The sequence below is a fragment of the Nylanderia fulva genome, unplaced genomic scaffold (assembly GCF_048542155.1).
Source record: "Nylanderia fulva isolate GAGA-0341 unplaced genomic scaffold, ASM4854215v1 Scaffold8, whole genome shotgun sequence".
Lineage (NCBI taxonomy): Eukaryota > Metazoa > Arthropoda > Insecta > Hymenoptera > Formicidae > Nylanderia > Nylanderia fulva.
In genome coordinates, this window is record NW_028190916.1 from 5,507,244 (window position 1) to 5,528,532 (window position 21,289).

Sequence of the window (21,289 nt, forward strand, 5' to 3'; positions counted from 1 at the left end):
TTTTAGTGTTGAAGACAAAGATTGTAAAGTTGATTATTCCGAAAGATAATATGCTGGAGAAATAAAATTCTTTATATCATTATTTGATTATAAATAGTAATTATTTACATTCTGTTATTGTATCTAATAATATGAATATCAAATAATATTTACCTACTTCTCAATATTAATCTTTACGGAAGAAATGTATTGTATATATAAATGTATAAATTTATATTATATATAAATTTCTATAAAACTTTCATCAATTTAATTTGTTAAATATACAATAACAAAGTTTGAATTAAATATTTTATTAATAATTTATATACATAAATTCTTTATCTTTACTGTGGATGACAGTGTTTAATAATATAAAATTTTACAGGTACACAAAAGCAAGAAAGAAAAAAGTTTTCGGAAACATCGGACGAACTCTTGATCCCAGCGCGTCGACTCCAATTCAGACATAATTGATGCGTCGACCGCACACGCGCTCAGTGCGTCGAAGTGGGGAGGCGGCGGAATGGGGTGACGGCGCCGGCCGGAGGAAGAAGAGCATTGGGAGGGGGATCAGTAGCGGCACGCATCTGACGCATCTATGTATACTGACGCGGAACTCGGAAGAGCGGTGTTCACATTCATTCGTCTGCGAGCCGCTGCGTCGTACGGTCGCGTTCTCCCCACAATCAATTGACAGCGTACGGTAGACAACTAGCCGGCTTTCTAACTCTATCATCCTCCCTTGCGAGAGGGATCGCTGATTCCCGCATGAGCTGACAGACGATCTCTCCTTTTCTTCGCACGAACTATCAATAGAAAAATAAAACTAAACGGATCGCTGTCAAGAAGACAATTTGGAGTGACAGTCGACGTTCTGTTATCGAAGGAAACCGGCGTGACGCCGCTCGTCGTCGGAACGGTATCCTGCACGCTTCTGCACGGCAAAATTAGCGTGGAAAGTGCCTGCACGCTTCGTTTCGCCTCGCGAAGATTGAGGAAAAAAGAGAACAGGAAACGGAACACTCGCAAGCTCGTAGACTGAAGTTTCCTTTTGAAAATCGCGCGGGTTTCACGCAATATCTCGCTGTAAATATCTCAACTGCGATTATAAGATTCGACCTTTTGAATTTGACTCGTCGCGTAGTGTTTGGAACTGAGACAGTGTGAGTTAAGTGTGCTGTGACAGCTGCGGAAACACTTCCGGAGAAAATGGAACCGATGAGGATCCTGTTGCTGATCGTCCTTCTGGGTGCCGCCAGCTGTCAAAGTGAGTACTTTTTTCAATATTCATGTATATATATATATGTGTATAAATACAAATCGCTCGAGTGTCACGTGCCGCCGAGGATTATTACACGATTAGAGTGTTTCATTCGATAAGTCTGCAAGTGTCACGTGTAAGCTCGCATACAGCGAATCGGGGGCGATCGATGCTTAAAGCTTGAGTCTTCCTTCAATTAGTGAGATAAATTGAGCACATCACGTAAATTCAAACACAATTTAACGAGTGATTTTTTGATATGGTCAAAATAAAATAACTCAAGTATAATTATATTATTACAAAATTTGTGTAGATTAAAATAATATTTAAAAGTAGTTTTAATTGAGTGCACATTTTATTTTCAATTTTTAACATAATTTGCCAAGAAAAAATGATATGAGTTTTCCTCGAAAAAAATTTACGCTAATCTCTTTTATCTTTATATATATATTTCCTTTCTTTTATATAATATATACTAAATTTACATTCAATACAATCAATATAATAATATAATAAATTAGTAATGGGATAAGTAGGGAATATCAAATTTATAGCAATGTCGAAATCAATCACTTGCATTTACATGATGAGAGAAGAGAATTACTGTAAGTATTATTTATTTTTATATATAATTTATATATATTTTTGATTTTGTATGATATAATAATCACGTCGACGAAAAGATTTTATTTCTCTCAGCTTTCTAAAAAAATCTGTATTTAATTTATGCTTCGGAAAATGTGAAGCGTAACGAGATCAGTATTTGGTTCGCGATATATCGTCGACATTTCTCTGTGGGTTATCCATCGATCGATGTTAATTCACAGTAATTATCTCGAGGGACGTAGGATGCGTACGGAAGCGCCAGCATCGTAATTTACGTGGTAATGACACATTTTCGCTTGTGTTGCGGTTCAGTGAATCTTTTGTGAGAAACATCTAGGGGGGCTGTCCGATTTATTCTATCCAACAACGTGCCACTCCCGTCAGGGTATGGATACTTTCTTTTCGGTTTCGAGATATATCTACCCACTTCTTTCTCATCGACCAAACAAATTTTATTCATAGGAACGACGCTATCGCGGCGCATTCCCGTCAATTCTTTTTATTTTGTCATTATGGAATGCGCATTGCGATCAGCGCATATCCAGTACGACTTAATCGTCTGCGTCAGGATACCACTACGACTTAATTGCCCATGTAAAAAGAACCGTGATATGCATCAGCATTTTGTCAATTGAATAATTTAAACTCGAGCAGAAGCGATATAACTGAATAAATTCATCTCTCTTTCGATTATATCTAGAGGCATTTAATAAAATATAATTTATATATTCTACACTGAAAAAACATTTGTTAACTTGACTAAATCTTTCAACTAAATATTATTTTATTAAATGGAACATATAAAAATGTTTAAAATAAATATAACATTTTTTTAAATACTAATATATGTTCAATTAACAAAATAGTAATTTAGTTGAAAGATTTAATCAAGTTAACAACATTTTTTTTCAGTGTATGAGCATGCGAAAAATAAACTTATGATATATAATTTATATCTTTCTTCTTTATTCGAAAATTTATTAGTTCAAAAATTTTTTATCTTTTAGATATTTAACTGCATTCTTGAAATAATTCATAATTTACATTTTTTAAATTAATCCATGACATTGATTTACATTTTTTAAATCAATCCATGACATTGAAGTTTTTTTTTTCTTATCAATGAAAGGCGACACGAGAATAATACACGCAGTAGTAATATATTTGCTTTAGAAAAGTCTGTAATTATGTAAACATGAGCTAACGGTACTGTAATTATCGCACTTTCAACGAGCGGTTTTGCTTAGCGAGTTCTTATTCGTCCCGCGTACGCCGTTAAAAGGAGTCTAGGCGTAAAAGAGCGGACATCGGTCGAAGTAGAAACGAAGTTACGAATGCAGATTGCAAGTCACGATCGGAATGTCACGGTGCGCACGTGGGTTGCACCTTACGTTGCACCACGGCAGTCGATCGAGACACTCCAATTCAAGCCTATAGAATCCGTTGGATCATTGTTGTGTATTGCAATAACTTCAAGATTGATTTTTGAATCATATGATCATTGAACGATTTTAATTTTTGTGTTTCTCAATAATTTCGAGATTATTCTTTAAACATTATGACCATTGAACGATAAGAAATTTTTTTAACACAGAAAGAGAAATATAATTCTTATACAGAATAATCCTGGAATAGCTGGATTTTAAAAATCTTCCACGTAATTTAAAAATAAAAAATATTACATAGATTGGGAAAACTTCTCTGAGTTATAAACATTTTCTTTTCCGTCACATAGTTTTCAAATTATTTGTATAAATTTAGATGTACATATTTTAATATACATATAAGTAAATTAGCTCTTTGTAAACGTATTTAAGAGTTAATACTTTTTTAATACTGAGAATTTTTTAATGAGTTTGATAGTTTGTTTTTCAAGATAACTCTTAAACATTTTTGTGATCTTTTCTAGTTTATGCAATTATCATTTAATTCTAGATTTATTTATTTATTTTTTAAACCAGTATATATACACATTTAAAATTAAAAAATTTACCTAAAAATAAAACATAAAAAAGATAATTTTTCACGTTTGTAGTCATATAGTTTTACTATTTAAAATTTTGTGTGTGATTATTTGAAAGAGTCACGAATTTCATAGTCTTGAATAATACAAAGAAGTTAAAATATCTTAGTATAGGGAATAATAAAGGGAATTGTTGTACGTGCTCCAAGTCCCTTAAGAAATGTCAAAGTGGAAAATCTCGAGGATTAAACTTTATACACATTTGCACGTTTCTTATTGTTAGAACGATCTGTGAAAGAAATATAGCTAGCGATATTATGAGATTTAGGGGCGCAGTGGTATATATTATAGCATTGTGAAATGGTGTTCACAAAACGAGGTATTTTTTTGAAGAAGCAAATCTGTATTGTTGTAGACCTGCAAAAATTTTAAAGGGACCTTTAGCACGAGCTGACTTGTCTCTTTCTCTCTTTTCTTTCTTTTTTCTCTCAACACGTTTAGACCTTAAAGAAATGCCGCATGTCTTTGTACTTTTGAGAGTTTCGGTAAAAGACTCGTTTTATCGTTCTATAAAGAAAATCCAGTGAAATATGTAGGAAAATCGAGGGAAGAATTGCTCTCTTTTATAAAGACGTTTCAATATCGCTATTATTATTTGGATTGAAGAACATCAAGTGCACTTTCGAGTGTAAAAGAATGCAATAAATATTTGGTTCACACAATGCAGTGATATTATTAGGTCAATTGTATAAATATTATATATTGTGATTAATTTTATTTGACAAGTTCAAAAATAAATATATAAAAAATTCAAGATATTTTTAAGATATTAAAATTATTTAAAATATATTAAATTATATACGTTTTGAAAATGTCAAAATATTTTTTATATTATTATATTTAATTATTGCATTACATAGTATCAAAAACATTACATCGCAAAGAGAAACTCTGTGTTTGAGTGAAAGACGAGAGAAATTAAAACGTAAATCAATCTTGCTTTTTTTCATTGACTTTGTAGATTCGTGTATTATATTCGAATTAATTACAACCTTATTTAACTAACTAACAACTGCCAAGGCTGTAGTTTGCGGTGAGAACATCGGCTTGTCAATTCTTCATCGGATTAAGTTAACGAGTCACGATCGCGGCATTTCTCACATACACGGTAGATAATCTTGATTCATATAAGATCCTGGGTACTTTTGTGATCGTAACCGCTCCAAGGAAGCCAAGTAAATTCAGAAAAAAATATATGATAAAAGTAATAATGAACATTCTTGAAGTGTATGTGTGTAAATTTTAATTAATCATTTTTACATTATTACTTTTATCTGTTATATTTAAAAAAAATTTTACATATAGATAAGATAAATTTTACGACTATAGATACGAATTATTAATCTAAATATATATAAAATCTTTATTAATGTTATAATAATGTGCTATAAAGAAAATCGAGAAAATATTGGGACAAACGTAACTTTGCCTGCACGAATATTAATAATTCTGTTGCTCGAGAGATTAGTCATGCTTAAGGCTCGTCTTCGCAGAACTCTCAGGTGATTCTGTACGCAGTAAGGTCTTTATCGGCACTCTTTGGCGGCCAATGCCAATATTTTCTAATTCAAGCTGCCTGATCTCATACCGCAGGGTGTTAAATTTACGCTTGAGTCGTTGGTCACCATTGACGACTTGTAATTCAATGTTCAATAACAGCAATTTTGTTTAAGACTATTTTAATCTTGAATGTTTATGTTGCACATTTAATTGCCCAAAATATGCAGGAATATTTAAGAATTCTCTCTATGGTTATTTATTAAACATATATATAGATGGATGGTTTTTAAATAAATATCAAAGAAAATAAAATTGATAGTATATTCTTAGAAGTGCTACTTTCATATTTTAGAATTTATACATAATAAATATATAATTACAATTAAATATAAATTTATATATTATTATATTAAATGTTTTACTTTTTCGTCTGAATTAATCATTTTCAAGTTTGATCAATCAGAATATATTTTGGCCTATGAATAATATACGAATATTACACAGATAAATATAAATCTTGTTTTATAAAATTATTTTATAAAATAAATATTAATTTTCACGTTTTCACTTTTCTTTCGATTGTTTCTTTTGTTGCATATATATACATATGAGAACAAAAATCGAAAAGATTCTATATTATTATATCACTTTTTTAACAAGCAATTCCGTTTTTCTGTCACGTATGTACAAATGGGCGGTAGCGATAATTCATGCCATGTATTTTTTTTCCTTGTGCCGCGATAGCTCGATAAAAATATTCGAACGCAATTATCATCGACACAACTTGGCAGAAGTAACTTTTTTTGTGATACATCGGAACGAGGTGAGGTTCTTACTCACCGCCGCCAACTCAATTTACACCTTTGCGCGTCCAAGCTCGGTAAAAAAGGGCTCTCGAGAAGCCATTAAGACGGACCCGAAAATGTTGCTCTTCGCGCGTGGGGACTCAGGTTATTTCGGTTCTCTCAGATCCAAGGGTGTATCAAGGGCGGCTGCAGCATGTTCGAAAGATAACGATTCGTTCTCCCGGCGATTGTCGACGATGACTCGCCAGCGAATTGGTAAAAGAGAAAAAGTCAAACTGTGCGACGTGTTAATATTTTAAGAATGTCGACGTAGGACATGGATGGTTACCTTGAATATCGATAGAAATATAAGATAAAGATTATCTTCTTAATATATATTCAATAATAATGTATATAATCTCTTTTCAATTTCTGTTCTCATGCATATCTATATATATTGTATAACAAATTGAGAGAAGAGTGAAAAGCATTGTAAGAAATATATTTATTTTTAAACAATTTCATAAGACAAGACGCATTTAATCATATGATACTCATAGATATACATTACTTGCATATAAACGATTAGATAGTCTTGTCGATCAAACACAAAGTCGAAAATTTTAAACAAAAGATTTAATCGTATATTATATAGATTATATTCATAGACGATAAAAATAATTTTGTGGATCCGGAAACAATGACATTTCGATGTTTTTATCATACGGTGCTAGATGAGGATAAAAACACGCCTATTCGTAAAGTAATCATTATTCAAAGTTAGAGAGGCCTCTCTTCCTCGTTGAGAGAAAGAATGAAACGATATCGCTGAGAGATCTTAACCAAATACCTGGCGGACACTGTAATTATTGGCTTCTTAGCAAAGAAATTTTGACCACCCGACCGTCTTCGAATGCGCCTAATCTCTTTTTAAATTGGATCAATTAAATAAGCCCTGTCAGAGGTTCGGTTTAATTGAGTGAGCGTGTCAAGAGATGATAACATCTTTGGTTGCAGATTTATAACGAAGTATGGTCGAGTGGTGTAGACTTAAAAATTTATCAAAGTTCTTTTTTAAAAATAAATTATAATATATAATCAAACATATTTATTTATATGCAAATTATTTGAAAATTAATATATACAGAATGCCTCAATAAACATTTAAAACACGTTAAATTATAGAAAATTGTAAATTATACATAATTGTTATCTGAAAATATCTCACAATGCTCTTTATTTTTACAATGGTATATGTTATATACTAATACGCGATTATGTTAGTGCGCGTATGTTTTTTACGCATTACAAATTCACTTTGACTAATCCTAAATTGATTATTGTATGTCCCCTTATAAACCTTCCAACAAAAATTTTTATTATGTCCAACATCTAAAAAAGTTAATTAAACATGAATAAAGATTAAATGTAAACAAGGATCTAATTATAAATTAAGAAATGAGAGATGTACATTTCTCTTCTTTCTATACACATATAATGTAATTTATTAATTCCTTGTCAATTTACAAATATATTAATAACTTAAAATTAATAGAAATAATAAATAAGTTTCAACCTTTTCAGTTCTTATTTCGATGACGTAATGATGTGTTTTACAAAACTTGTAATTTGGTAGAGAATCATGAAGACAATTTGGGAAATTCTCGTTGTTTATGTAAAAACAACGTGCATTTTCTAAATTATTCATGACGCTGTAAACAATTAAAATATTACTTTAATCATATGAAAATTTTTATAATAAAAAATTATATATGTATGCGTATAATAAAAAAAGAAAGATTATCGAGAAATAATGATAATGTCGAATCTAATATATATCTATACTTACAATGTTGATTTCCAAAATATATAGTTTGTAGTGTAAACATCTATTAGATCGCAACGTAGACCAAATCTTCTAGCCACGCTATTAAATATTGTATATACAATGATATCTTGACCAAATTTACTTTGTAAAACCTGTGCCAGGTATAATACAGAACAAATTGATCAAAGCAAGAAAATATTAAGAACAATATATAATATATATGGTACATATATGGCTCATAATTATATATATTATAATCTCTAATAACTTACATAATCTATACACCAACATTTGATATCTTCGGATGAGGAAGCTACATGGTCGAAAATTCAAAGTGCCAAATATATATTCCTGGAGTGTATCCATAATCTGCGTACTTTCTGTTTCGTCCCAATGATTATTTCTGATATTGTTGGTTTTCCAATAGGAAAAAGTTTCACGAGACGTGGAAAATATCGAATGGTTCGGATGCTTCTCCCTGAGACGATTCTGTACCTCTTGTGCGATTGTATCCAATGATGCACTTACATTCGTGTAACATACATGTACATCTTTTCGAACTTGAATATATTTCGACAGGAAAGTACATGTTTCTTCCAAAAGCTGTTCTCTTTCAGGTTTCTCTTTATATCTGTCCAACTCATTTCGTATCGAAGATAGCTTTTCATAGTGAGACATTTCTATATTGCAATATCTTTCGATTGATTTGCGATCAATTTCTCTCTAAAAAATTTATATATATTGAATTATTAACTAATGAATAAATACATGGATGTGTGTTTGATGTACACGAGAAACGTTTTCCACGCTGTAGACGTTCTGTTCTTTATTATTAAATTTGACCTCAAATTTTAAAGCCTTATTGCTTGTTTTCACTAAGATATAGGTATAAGGACTTGCCACGGCATGCGCAGAAAATGTAATTTAGAACTAGCAAATTTACCATTTCTTTCTATGCACTTGAAAGATAGAACGTGGTAAATAATTCATTTATTATTTATTTTATTATCACTATTTATTTATTTATTGTTCTTTTTATTATTTAAGCTTAATTAAAATAATATATTTTTCAAATTTGTCAATTATTTTAAACTCTTACAAAATTTTTCCAATATATTGTCCTATAATTACCATGATTTTTAGGATAAATTCCAAGAGAAAATTCTTTTCGTGTATCTTTATTTCTATAAAAAGCATTTTAAATATAAGATAACTGAAATGTAAGATATATATAACAGTAAAACTATTAGTAAAACGTAATAAAACAAGTATTTTAAGAATTTGTTATGTCTTCCATTACGTTACTATTAGTTCTGTTACATTTATTTATATATAATATATAAAATCTAGTAAGCAATTGAATTCTTGTGGAAAGAAACTCGCGAATGTCGCGTTCTAAAATATTTCATGAGATAATTCCCGCATAAGATCGAACTGGACAGGTTTTACCAGCGCGACACGATGCAGCGACGAACCGGATAACACCGTACATCGAAAGTCGGCGGAGTCGCGAGCTTAATTCGCCTCGCTGCCTCAATGGCACCTGTCGTCTCCGGCGGTGAGATGACTCGCGGCCACAATGTTACCGTCATTAATCACGATCGTCGGATGCATCGCGCGCCGTCTCGTCGTCGCCCGACGTGGTGGTTTCTCGCCTTGACGAGCCGGTGCTCCTTCCCTCGTTCTCGAGCCCTCTCGTTCTTGCCGTGTATACTCTTGCCGTCATCCATCATCGCGCCGGCGACAGCCGCGCGGTATCAAAAGCTGCCCCGTTTTCGGTTGCGTATTCGAAGAGTAAAGAGTCAGCCGGCATAGAATTTTCGTGATCCGCAGATCTCGAAGACAAAACGCGCGAGCCATTAGGATGGCGATTTGCGAACGATGAGGGTGGTATTCTTTGAGAGAAATTCAGGGTGTCTAGCGGTCAGGGAAGTCTGGAAAACCGGGCATTGACAGGGAATTTTATAAATCTGAAATTGTTAGAGAAAAATCAGGAAATTTTACTATTTATCTGGATTTTTTTACATTATTCTGCATTTGTCTCTATAATTTGAAATTTTTTATTAAATAAATATAAACTTTTCTTTGACTTCCAGCACGCTAATTTTCTGTGTTAAACATCGATTCATCTACAGCGTGTTTGTTAATTTATATTTTCATCGTCATGTTATTTTATTTCAATGTGTTTAATAGAGGTAAAACTAAAAAATTGATATAATATAAATAAAAAAGGTGATTATTTGAATAGTTTGTAGCGACATGTTTGTTTCGATTATCGTACATAATGCAGATTGTATAATTGATTTAAATTTTTGTGTTTTTAACTTCCGAACCTTTTCATTGTTGGCAAAAATATCTCAAGGATTTCATGATTTAACATTTAATTGATTTATCATATAGATATATGCAAATTATATATTTGGAAAAAATAATACTAAAAAGTTAGAGAGAAAATTAATTTCTGGTCTTGGAAAATCTGAAAAAGTCAGGGAATTTTTTTCATTGAGTCTGCTGGACACCTTGAAATTTTCCTTTTTTTATAGATAGCTTTCATAAATTTTTGATAATGTTCCAAATTATTTTTATCACAACATATACGTGTGTGCTACTTTTTGACATCTAACTGAATATTAATTACATATTACACATTCCCTTACAATGAAACAAACTTGATTGTCATAAAAATAAAAAAAGAAAAAATTTAAAGAAAAGTTGATATACAATGATTTGCACAATTATTTCGACATAGTCTGAAAGCTTAAAAAAGCTTGAGTGCCACTACATTAGGACGCATGCCAACCGAATGGCCATTAAGAAAATAGATCAAGTTCTCGGCCAAGTTCCAACTCTCTCTGAATTGAGTCTCCCTCTTCCTTCCTTTCACGCGGGTTAAACCATTTCGTGAGGAATAGCGCGGCGCAAATCCTTTGATCAGATGAAGAGTTTCAATCTTTTGATAATTTTCACGAAGGTGATTAACCGTTTCGGATTAGGTGGAACAAACATTTTGTATACGTATACACATATGTATTATTTTTAATATCAAAACATTGAATATTATCCACGTATTTCTCGAATGCAATTGCACACAAACGCACACACATTTTACATTTTTAACTTTGTATAATGTTCGAAATTTTTTTATAAAAAAATTATTTTTTATAATAAGACCAAAATAAGGCAATCTTAAAACTAATAAAATAAATGGCTGAAACATTTGAGTAGAACCTGTTGTTCGCTCTCAGAATAAGATCCGCGTGCCGTTATGTTGAACGCGTGCAGCTAGTTGACTATCTATAGCTATAGTTTAGACGATGAAAAGGCAAAAATCGCAATCTGATCGATTAGGATAGATTAACATCGACGAAACAGATCAGAATGTAGACCGTCTAGAATTCTTCTTACGCAGCCAGGAAATTAGAATCATTTCCAGGGCAATTTCCTGCCCTCTAGTATATATGATGCCCTTACTCCGCCCTTTTATTCTCTCATGACGAAAGGGCCATCGTGATACTAATCTAGCCGCTCTTCAGGGTGGTGTCCGCGGAAGGAGCAGATGCAGCATGCAGCTCCTTTTTCGATCAATCGATATAACTATACCTCATTGAACGTGAAAGCGATATATTAATTTTTGTTTACTCGCTCCCTTAAATATTGAATTTTTATTGAAATTCAAATATTTGGAATATTCAATTAGTAGCAAATTGTTGTAAATATTAAATAGGGATTTCGTAATTATAATATTTTTAAATAATATGTTCAAAATAAATTTAGAACTACATTGACTTAATATATTTTTTATTTATTTAATTTAATTATATCGTATTAACATTTTATTTTTTTTTAATTTAATTTTATCTATTTTTTATATTAGTACGTAGCTCATTGCATTCAATTGCATGCAATTGCAATTTGCATGTTATTTGTATTCTATCTCGTAAGAATAAGCATTTAATACATAGTAGTCAGACAAGTTTCCATATGATTGTTCATGATTTAGAATGGAGGGGCATCGTGGGCGGCCAAATTCTGGTCTGCATATTATAGTATGCATCCCTCCCTTGAAGAAGCTTGGATCGTATCAGGACTCTTCCTTGGAGAGTCAGCCCTTGAAAATTCTAAAGGATATCTCGCACGGGAGGTCTTTCGTTCATTGGATCTCTAAAGTGTATCTTGCTCCGAAATAACTTGATATTTTTAAAGCGTTTAAGAAGTTTTAAAAAAAGAGATTAACTTATTTTCCATAAATAAATAAGACGATATTTTTATGATGACTTATGCATACGTGCATAAGTATATTCTTTTAACATAATTTAAATAATAATAATAATTACATATATATATATTTTTTTCAATTTATATTAAAATCAAAAATATTTTATTTGATTTTTAACTAAACTAATAAAATTGTTTCTCGTTTGAAAATGATCTTTTTCCAATAATGACATCAAAGAGACCGGAATGTTCTATTTATTCACTTTATTAGAAACAATGTATGTTTAGAATCGCCGCAGGGCGATTTGATTGTTAACATCTGATGTAGTGTGTTTCCATACGAGAATAGTCTCCAAGATTAGTTTCTACGATCTACGGAAGTGTTTATGTCGAGAAACATAACTGATGAATCATGTTTGAACCGATGCTGAAGAAAGACGTATGATTTATCGCAGTTATTGCACAAATTTTTTAATATAATTCGTTAGATATTATAAAAGATATTGTTAAAAAACTAAATATTATTTTAAAAATTAAATAATCCCTATCAAATCAATTATAATGAATCAAATAATAATAAAAATGTACATCACAGTGATATTAATTAGTAATATGTATTACTCTTTTATTTATAACAAGTTGTTAAGCAATCTTATAACAATTGAAAGACAGACGTCAACATGAGATAAGTAGAGGTATATTTAGATATCTTGATGATAATTATAGGTTAAATTATAATTATATGTTTACACAATGATCACAGTGACTCAACGACAAATGACTGTGACTTTTCTTTTGAAGTTTATCACGACATCTGCAGGAAATTCCCTAACAAATACATTATTATCAGCAATGTAAAATTATGATAAAATGCTTTAAACGAATAATAAGAATATTTTAATGAGATAGGTATTTAACACAAATTATTAACATGCATAAATAGATTTTTGTAGACAAATTTCGAGAGCAATTTTTAACAAATTAGCAAACAAAACCGGCTCGGTCGGAAATCGTAGGTGGAAAAAGTGATCAATGCACAATTTTCTACCAAGGATCAGTATACATTATTGCATCGCGAGTGGGCTGCGAAGGATTGATATGCAAATGCATCTTTTACGCTTCGTAGACTTTGTTGGCTACGTGGTAAGTCGATCGCGTAGGAAAAGCAAAAATCTATCCTTTGAATTTATTTTAAAAATATCGGAAAAATAATTTGTTTCTTATCGTTTATTTAACTATGCGATAGTGATTTGATTAAAGTTAAATCTTAGAGTTATGGATACAATTTTTTATGAGAAAATCTGCAAATACAAAATTAATTTATAATATTCATATATAATGGAAAGCCATTTTTTAATTTTAAATGTTGTTATCATATATTCAAAATATATGATAACAATTCCCTTTCTCGTCTGCGAAATTTATAATATAATTATACAATACTTAAAATTTTTGACAAGTAGAATTTACACAAAATCAATTTGGAAATTTTTTGATTAAAATCTCATCTTATATTACAAAAAGTATATCTAAAAATTAAATTTTTTGCAAATTTTTTTCTTCAAATTAATAATTATTACATTTTATTTCGTTTAATATACACAGCACACGTGTGAAACTGATTGAATGTGACATTGACAATTTTAATTGTCTCTATCGTATGATTATATTGATTTACACTTAAACGCCTTCTTGCAAGTCTGATTCGTTTCTTAGGAGATCTCTCTTTTTTCACAACCGGTAAACGATTTAATTTTCAATGTAACGTTTTGATAAATATAGTCTTTCATTAGATACACTTCGTGATGCAAATGACTTGCGTGCAACGGTTTTTGTCGCTGGCTCATCGATCGTTAAGTGGCACGATTTACGAGCGACGAAACCGTCGTTAATTTCTCTCGACCTGCTTGTAACACCGATCGGCGGAACTGTACAATCACGTGCGTATCGGTCCTGCTTCCCCATACGCATTCCCTTCTCATATTTCTCGTATGAATCACGTACGGATGTGAGGCAGGATTGATTTTCGTTGCGTGCAAAGGCGCGCGTTTCGATGACAGCTATTTGAGATTAAGATTATTATGTTGAATTCCGGTGAACTTGCGATGGCAGAATTAATTAAATCTTTCTTGAAATTATTATACTTGTAATTTCACTCACAAAATAATATAAAATTGCATAAAACTAAATTTAGTTTTAAATAAAATCTCGTCAATTAAAAGTAAAAATTAAATAAAATTGAATTTTATTGTATTAAATTATATACATATAAGTCTTAAGAATTTTAATTATACACGGAGAGAATATTTTTTAGAATTTACCGTGAAAATCATGATAATGAGGAACAATACTGGAAAAATTTTAGAAGAATTTCTCTGATTAATATTTATCACAATAAAAAATATTAATGTGTACATACATAGTAATTTTTACTATATGTAAATAGTAAAATTAATCAAACATATTTTATATTTTCTTGTGATAGATGTGTACCTACTCTGTGTGTACTCTTTAAATTTCTTGGAACGAGTTTCCACTCTTTTGAGTGAGATTCTACTCCAAGAAGTTTAGAGAGAATGTATATTAAACTATTTTTTTTTTACTTATACATCAATTTCTCAATTAAAAAATTTTTTTTTTTTTTTTTAATTTTAATTATTCTCCTCTCGCGAGGGATTCGAGGCAATTCAAGCTCGATCGTGAAACAAATCCCTGCATCGCGCGCGTCCCGCCCTGTCGCTCCCTTTGTCTCAGGGAATTCAATGGCTTCGTCATTTCGCATCCCGAGCAGCTGATAGCGAAGCCTACGACGTCGCTTTCCCACAGTTGCCGCGGAGAGATTCTCGTTCCCGTCTTCTTCTCTCCGTTCGTTCCGTGCGACGAGCAAATGTTCGATCGCTCGGAAAATAACGGATATACACTTCAACATCGTTTGCTGTCCTTTCGAACAATAACCTTTGAACGGAACGCGAGCGGAAAACCGCGAGGATACGCATCCGTTTGTAAGAAAATTGATGTAAAATCAATTCTAATATTATTTCATAAAGAAAAGACGAAAATCTATCTTGATTGAGGTTTCTAGACGCTGTAATATTAATTTCTCGCGGTACAATTCTATCATTGTTTTCATTACGATATATACAGAAATTAAATTAATTTACCATAAATATAAAAGATCAATCGCTATAAGTAGTCAAGCTCTTGCTAATTATAATTTAAATATATATACAATATAATTCCATCTCTGAATTTCAATTTAAATAAGCTCTTCCGCCAATTTTGGTATAATAGATATTTACGTTAATAAAAAAAAAAATACGGAGAAGACTCGTGAAAAGGGAAGTTTGGATGACTCCTGGCTTACCTCATCATAGCGTCGCGTCTCTCATGAGTCTCGGAACCTAACACGAATGAGCGTTCTTAAGAATGAAACAGAATTGAATAATTCAACAAACACTGGGGAGCGAGAGAATCCACAAGGAGAAGGTGTGCGTGAGCCTCAGACGCATTCATCTTCGAGAGCTTATGCTGGTGCAGCGCACGCAACCTCCGACCGTGTCGTCCGGACCCTGAAAGAGCATCAGACTTTAATGCCTCGGACTCGCACTTTGGGGAGCCTAAATCACTCCCCCTGGACTCTCGCGCGGCAATCGATAGAAACCTGCTTGTTCGAGGAGAAACGAGGGAGGCCGGGATGAACATGATACGCGTTCCGAGGGTTGTAAGCGTGTTAAGAGAGAGAGAGAGTATCGCTTTGTGTTGAATGGTGATTCCACTTTTCTCTCTGCGCCCGAAATCCTCGCTATTTATTTTTCATACAATTACGATCTGTTTTTTGTTTGCTTATTGCTTTTAGCAGTTTTGAATAATCAAGCGGAGGCCAAGCAGGTCACAAAGTATAAATATAGGCGTGTTCAGTTTCTCTTTGCCTGTTATTGCCGGAGTAAACTTCACTCGGGTTTCGTTTAAATAAATTGAAATGTATGAAGTTCTGCTATAGGAACAGTCAATTTTACACTCATTGTCAGAATATATTCTTTCTTCCAAGATTCTAATTTTTTTTTTATTAATCTTGAAGACACTCTTTCAGTATTTCGAATCTCCATTTACATGTCGAACATATTACATTTTTAGAAATCTTTAAAATTAGAATCAAATAAAAACGAATCTTTATATTGATAATAAAATTAAATCATCTTACTGTGAAATTATTTAATTTATATAGTTTTGCCTAAAACTATGCTCCTCTTTTAAAGTTGGAAATTAATATCTTTTACTATCTATTTGAGGTAGAAAAGTCAGGGTGTTTAGCGGTCAGGGAAATTTGGAAAACCGGGCATTGTCAGGGAAAAAGTGAGGAAATTTTACTATTTATCTTGATTTTTTCACATTATTCTATTTGTCTCAATAATTTGAAATTTTTTATTATAAATAAATATAAACTTTTCCTTGACTCCCAGCACGCTAATTTTATGTTGTTAAAAATCGATTCATCTACAGCGTGTTTGTTAATTCATATTTTCATCGTCGTGTTATTTTAATGTGTTTGATAGAGACAAAACTAAAAAATTTGATATAATATAAATAAAAAGGATGATTGTTTAAATAGTTTATATAGTGACATGATTGTTTTGATTATCGTACATAATGCAACTTGTATAATTGATTTAAATTTTTGTTTTTTTTTTAACTTCCGAACCTTTTCATTGTTGATAAAAATATCTCACAAGGATTTCATGATTTAACATTTAATTGATTTATCATAAAGATATATGCAAATTATATATTTAAGAAAAAAAATAAGAAGTCAGGGAAAAAATTAATTTCTGATCTTGAAAAATCTGAAAAAAGTGAGGGAATATTTTTTCATTGAGTCTGCTGGACATCCTGAAAGTAGGAGCTTGATATCCTCCAGAATGAAAAGATGAAAAAATATAGGTTGAAAATAGAAGGAAAATTTTGAGCAAATTTAAGGCGCTTCAGTTGATCCTTCTAAGGGGTTTACGCAATATAATGTGTTTCGTAGAAACGCGTGTGGAACTTACATTTTGCAAGTGGGCCACGCACGCGTCTCTATGCTCGAGCGCTCATGGCCACGTGGAGAGTCACTCCCATTATGGTAGCCACCGTCGATCGGGGTCGTATCGCACGCGTAATTGCGTCTCTTCATATATGTACGTATATATAAGAGTAATCACTCTCCGTTGATACGTGAAGGCTTCCTCTTTGCGTGACCGCGATCTCTCGCGGAATCAATCAGCTATGATTTATTTTCTATGCAACGAGTTGCCTATTTTTATTATTCACGACTAGAACTAACAGCTGATACTTCTGAAGATATGATATGTTACATAAGCAGTGTATTAGAATATTTCTTTATACTGTGTACATGAAACACTCAGAATCGGAATCAGCCACAATCAGTACTGAATATACATATACGCGACCCTGTATTTTATATCCCGCATCTACTCCTTTGCGTGGCACGCGCATGCATTATTATGTCTCATCTGCAGAAGGATTGAATGGCGCGGCAGATGTTCAATTCTCCTTATGCTTTTGATCTGCTTATAATGTCAGCCGCACGTGTTTATTGTCGTTGTAATAATATATATTAATTCCTGTAGAAATAAGGGGGTACAATATTTTCATTTGCATATAATTCGAAAATTACAACACGAGAAATATGATTATACGGTTTCGTACACGCGAGAGAAAAAATATAAATTATAAAATATATTTATAATCAAGACCTATGTTCTATTTTATATATTCTAAAAATTTGTTTATTAAAATTTGTGATAATACTATTAATAATTTCATATTATGTAAGGGGTGAGAGATTACGATCTTTAATAATTGCATAATGATCTTCTCAAGATTACCTCATAGAGAAAGTTAAAAATGTAGACGTGAAAAATATCTTGATATCAAAATAATTTTCAAATGATTCCTTTAAATTATACTCTTCATATCTTTATCCTTTGAAATAAGCATCGCTCGAAGCGGTTAAAAGAGGTGCATTTTATTTTACTGTTAACTGCCTCAAACGCTAATGCGTTCTAAGTGCAGCTCGCGCTCACGCGAGTTCGTTGCGCTTCCGCTCGACCATTTCTTCCTTAAGAACCGAGCCTAGGACGGCGCGATCGCTGATTCCAGCGTGCGTTGCATAGGGAAAAAAATTCTCCCAAAATTCCTGTTTAACGTGCGCGAAACCGTGTACTGCGAAAGTCATCGTCGGGTCGCAGAGGAGGGAAGCGACCGCACTGAAGCACAATAGAGCCTCGCAGACTCCCAGGCTCTGCAGTAGACGCGGTCCGGTTCCTTCTCGTGAGAAGGTAGAACCGACGTGTATGCAGGACACGACAAAAAAAGAGAAGACGAAGAAAGGCTCGACCCTCTTCTATACGTGCGCGACAATAAACGCGTGCGCGTGTGCCGACGACATATATATATATATATATATATACGGGAATCAAGAACCATTCGCGAATAACGAAACATCTGTCACGTGCAGGGCGCGTACTTCCGATTTCGATCCCTCATTCCTCGCTCTCTTGCGACGAGAAAAAGTTATTCACTTTTAATAACAGCGTTTCTCTTCAAAAATTGGTCTAGCTTATATGTGTACACAGAGAGAATTTTCTCTTAGAATTTACCCTGAAAATAATCATGGTAATCGTAATTTTATAAGAGTTTCTCTCTGATTAATATTTACCACAATAAAATATGTTTGATTAATTTTACTACTTATGCATATATTAATATTTTTTATTGTTATTGGTAAATATTAATAAAAAAAACTCATAAAATTCTTCCAGTACCATATTGTTTCATATGATTGCCATAATTTTCAGGATAAATTCCAAGAGAAAATTCTCTCCGTGTGTATTTGCTTCATTATTCTCTAGTGCTATAATAAACTTTACACGCGTGTTTGCATCGCCATTAATTTGGATATCAATAATTTTGGAATTATAAAATAAAATGTTTTAATATCGGAGAACGGAGAAGCGTTCGCGTATTCTTCATATTCGCGTGACCGACACACACAAATAAGTATACACAAGTACCGAGTTTGAAAGTTCGGCACGAGCTACTGCAAGACTGGTTTTTCATGCTCCGCGATTTTGGACAATACGAAAGTATTCGCATGCGAGTGTGCGATACATCGTTATACATTAAGCTCGTGCCATTCTTATATAATGTCTTTTCCTGAATATAGTGAGTTTCATTCAGTTGTCTTGTTTCACGGTGCATAATCGTGATTTCGTGAATGTAAGCGTAGGTGATTAGGTGATTGCAGCTTTAGGAAGGAATATGATTATCAGAAATAATCTCTACACGCTTACATTATTTATAATAATTTCAAACTTTGAAATTCAATTCTATGCCATTATGATTTTATAAACGATAATAATCAGTCATTTAATTGGGTTAGTGTAACTATTTTTTATTTTAATTTATGTAATTCTATTTGTAGAGATACATCTTAAGATGGATTTTTCACATTGTTCAATATTTGTAAAACGTTCGTTGATTGCTTTCTCGTGAAAAAAAATATTAAATAAATTATATCATAAACAGAAATATGAAAAGCGTGTGTGTATAACATAATAAGAAAAGGGAAGTAAATCTTCTATTATCTTCCGCTCACGTATTTCTCGGAACATTCTTGCATACGCCGATTACACCTGAAGCACGCGATAGGCTTTACGCGAGTAAAGTGACTCCACGGTGAAACCTTAATAACCACGTAAGACCCCCAACAAACCAAAACCATGACCCGTAACCGGATAGATATTATAATAAATGATAGCCTTAACTAGGGTTCGAACCACGAAAGGTCTTCCTTTCCACGCTCAGATTGCGGAACAGAGAGATGTCACAGTGCAATTTATGCCGAGAGACATTACAAATATTTATGCAAACAAGACAACAATGCTGAATCTCTGGATTGAACTTAATATTTTTAATAAATATGTATTGGGTTATTATATCAAGCGAATAATATTATAAAATGAAAGTAATATTTTATCTATATTTCAAATTTGATTGAAAGTTCTACCAGAAGTTACATCAAAAGTATTAAAGTATTCTCTTACGGAACTCTAACTTATCAGAGAAGATCGTGTGTTACGATTATAATATACGTAATCTCATAAATTTTTAAGTATACATATAGGTACATCGTTGTTTTAACACATAACACATAATACTGAAAATTCCACAATCTCTAGAAAATTAGTTTTGCATGAATATATAAGAAGCTCTTCATGGCTGAAGTAATAAAAAATGATCTTAATTTCAGATAAAAATTGCTTTACACGAAATTCAACCGACGAAAATGTTGGTTTATATTTTCGATTCCTCTCTCCATGACGCAATTTGAAATTTTAATCGCGTACCCAAAACAATAGAGAGAAACCGTCGCGGTTATATTCACGCATTACACGCGAAAATTACGAGTCACACAAGGGAGATAAATTAAAGTTTATTAAGGTTTCAGAGTATCCTTTGGTGGTATTATTGCAGACGACGACGTTAGTAATGATAGTAAATATAGTCTTCTAAACACTATATTTGTCGGAAACAGGCTTCATTCCGACCAGACTATATCGAAAAAACGAAGGAGAGAGAAGCGAAGAAACGAGGATGGAAAGGAGACACAAAAATATCTGCATGGTATTTATAGAGAAGGGAGGGTTCTATTATCGAAAAATCCCCATTGTCATTGTTCTCGCGAAAATTTGAAAATTACTAGTAATGGTAGACGGCGGATCGAAGAGAGAACTTTAATAGCTCTGCGGTCTGATCGAATTCGCAAAAGAGGTCACAGTTTTAGTCGTCACGCGAGATGTCTGTTTAGAGCTCCCTACACAGATGACAAACTCAACTTTAGAATTTCCGTTCAAGGCGTCGAAAATTCGGTAGAATTCCCCATGATATATGTATTTTATACGGTGGCGCATCTCGCACGCGATCCGGGGGAGAGTCTGGCGTCGAGACCGCAAGAAGGTACCAGATGTTATCGCATTGAAAAAGGATCGCACTGTAATTTGTGATCCATTTCGTGACAATGTAAACAG

At 32.4% G+C, this 21,289-nt stretch overlaps 1 protein-coding gene and 1 long non-coding RNA gene across 2 annotated transcripts in view; one reads left to right on the forward strand and one right to left on the reverse strand.

The window, feature by feature from the left end:
* The window catches only part of LOC114932103 (uncharacterized), a 73,530-nt gene that overhangs the window by 9,453 nt on the left and 42,788 nt on the right, over positions 1-21,289 (forward strand). The window contains exon 8 of the mRNA XM_029304284.2: positions 368-1,249. Coding sequence (XP_029160117.2) covers positions 1,192-1,249 — 58 coding nt within the window. The 5' untranslated portion in view covers positions 368-1,191. The remainder of the gene's footprint in view (positions 1-367; positions 1,250-21,289) is intronic.
* On the reverse strand, positions 6,831-8,787 carry LOC114932104 (uncharacterized). The gene is made up of 4 exons (XR_014926271.1): positions 8,258-8,787; positions 8,007-8,137; positions 7,734-7,869; positions 6,831-7,549 (listed from the first exon to the last, which is right to left on the reverse strand). It is a non-coding gene; the product is annotated as an uncharacterized LOC114932104 (long non-coding RNA).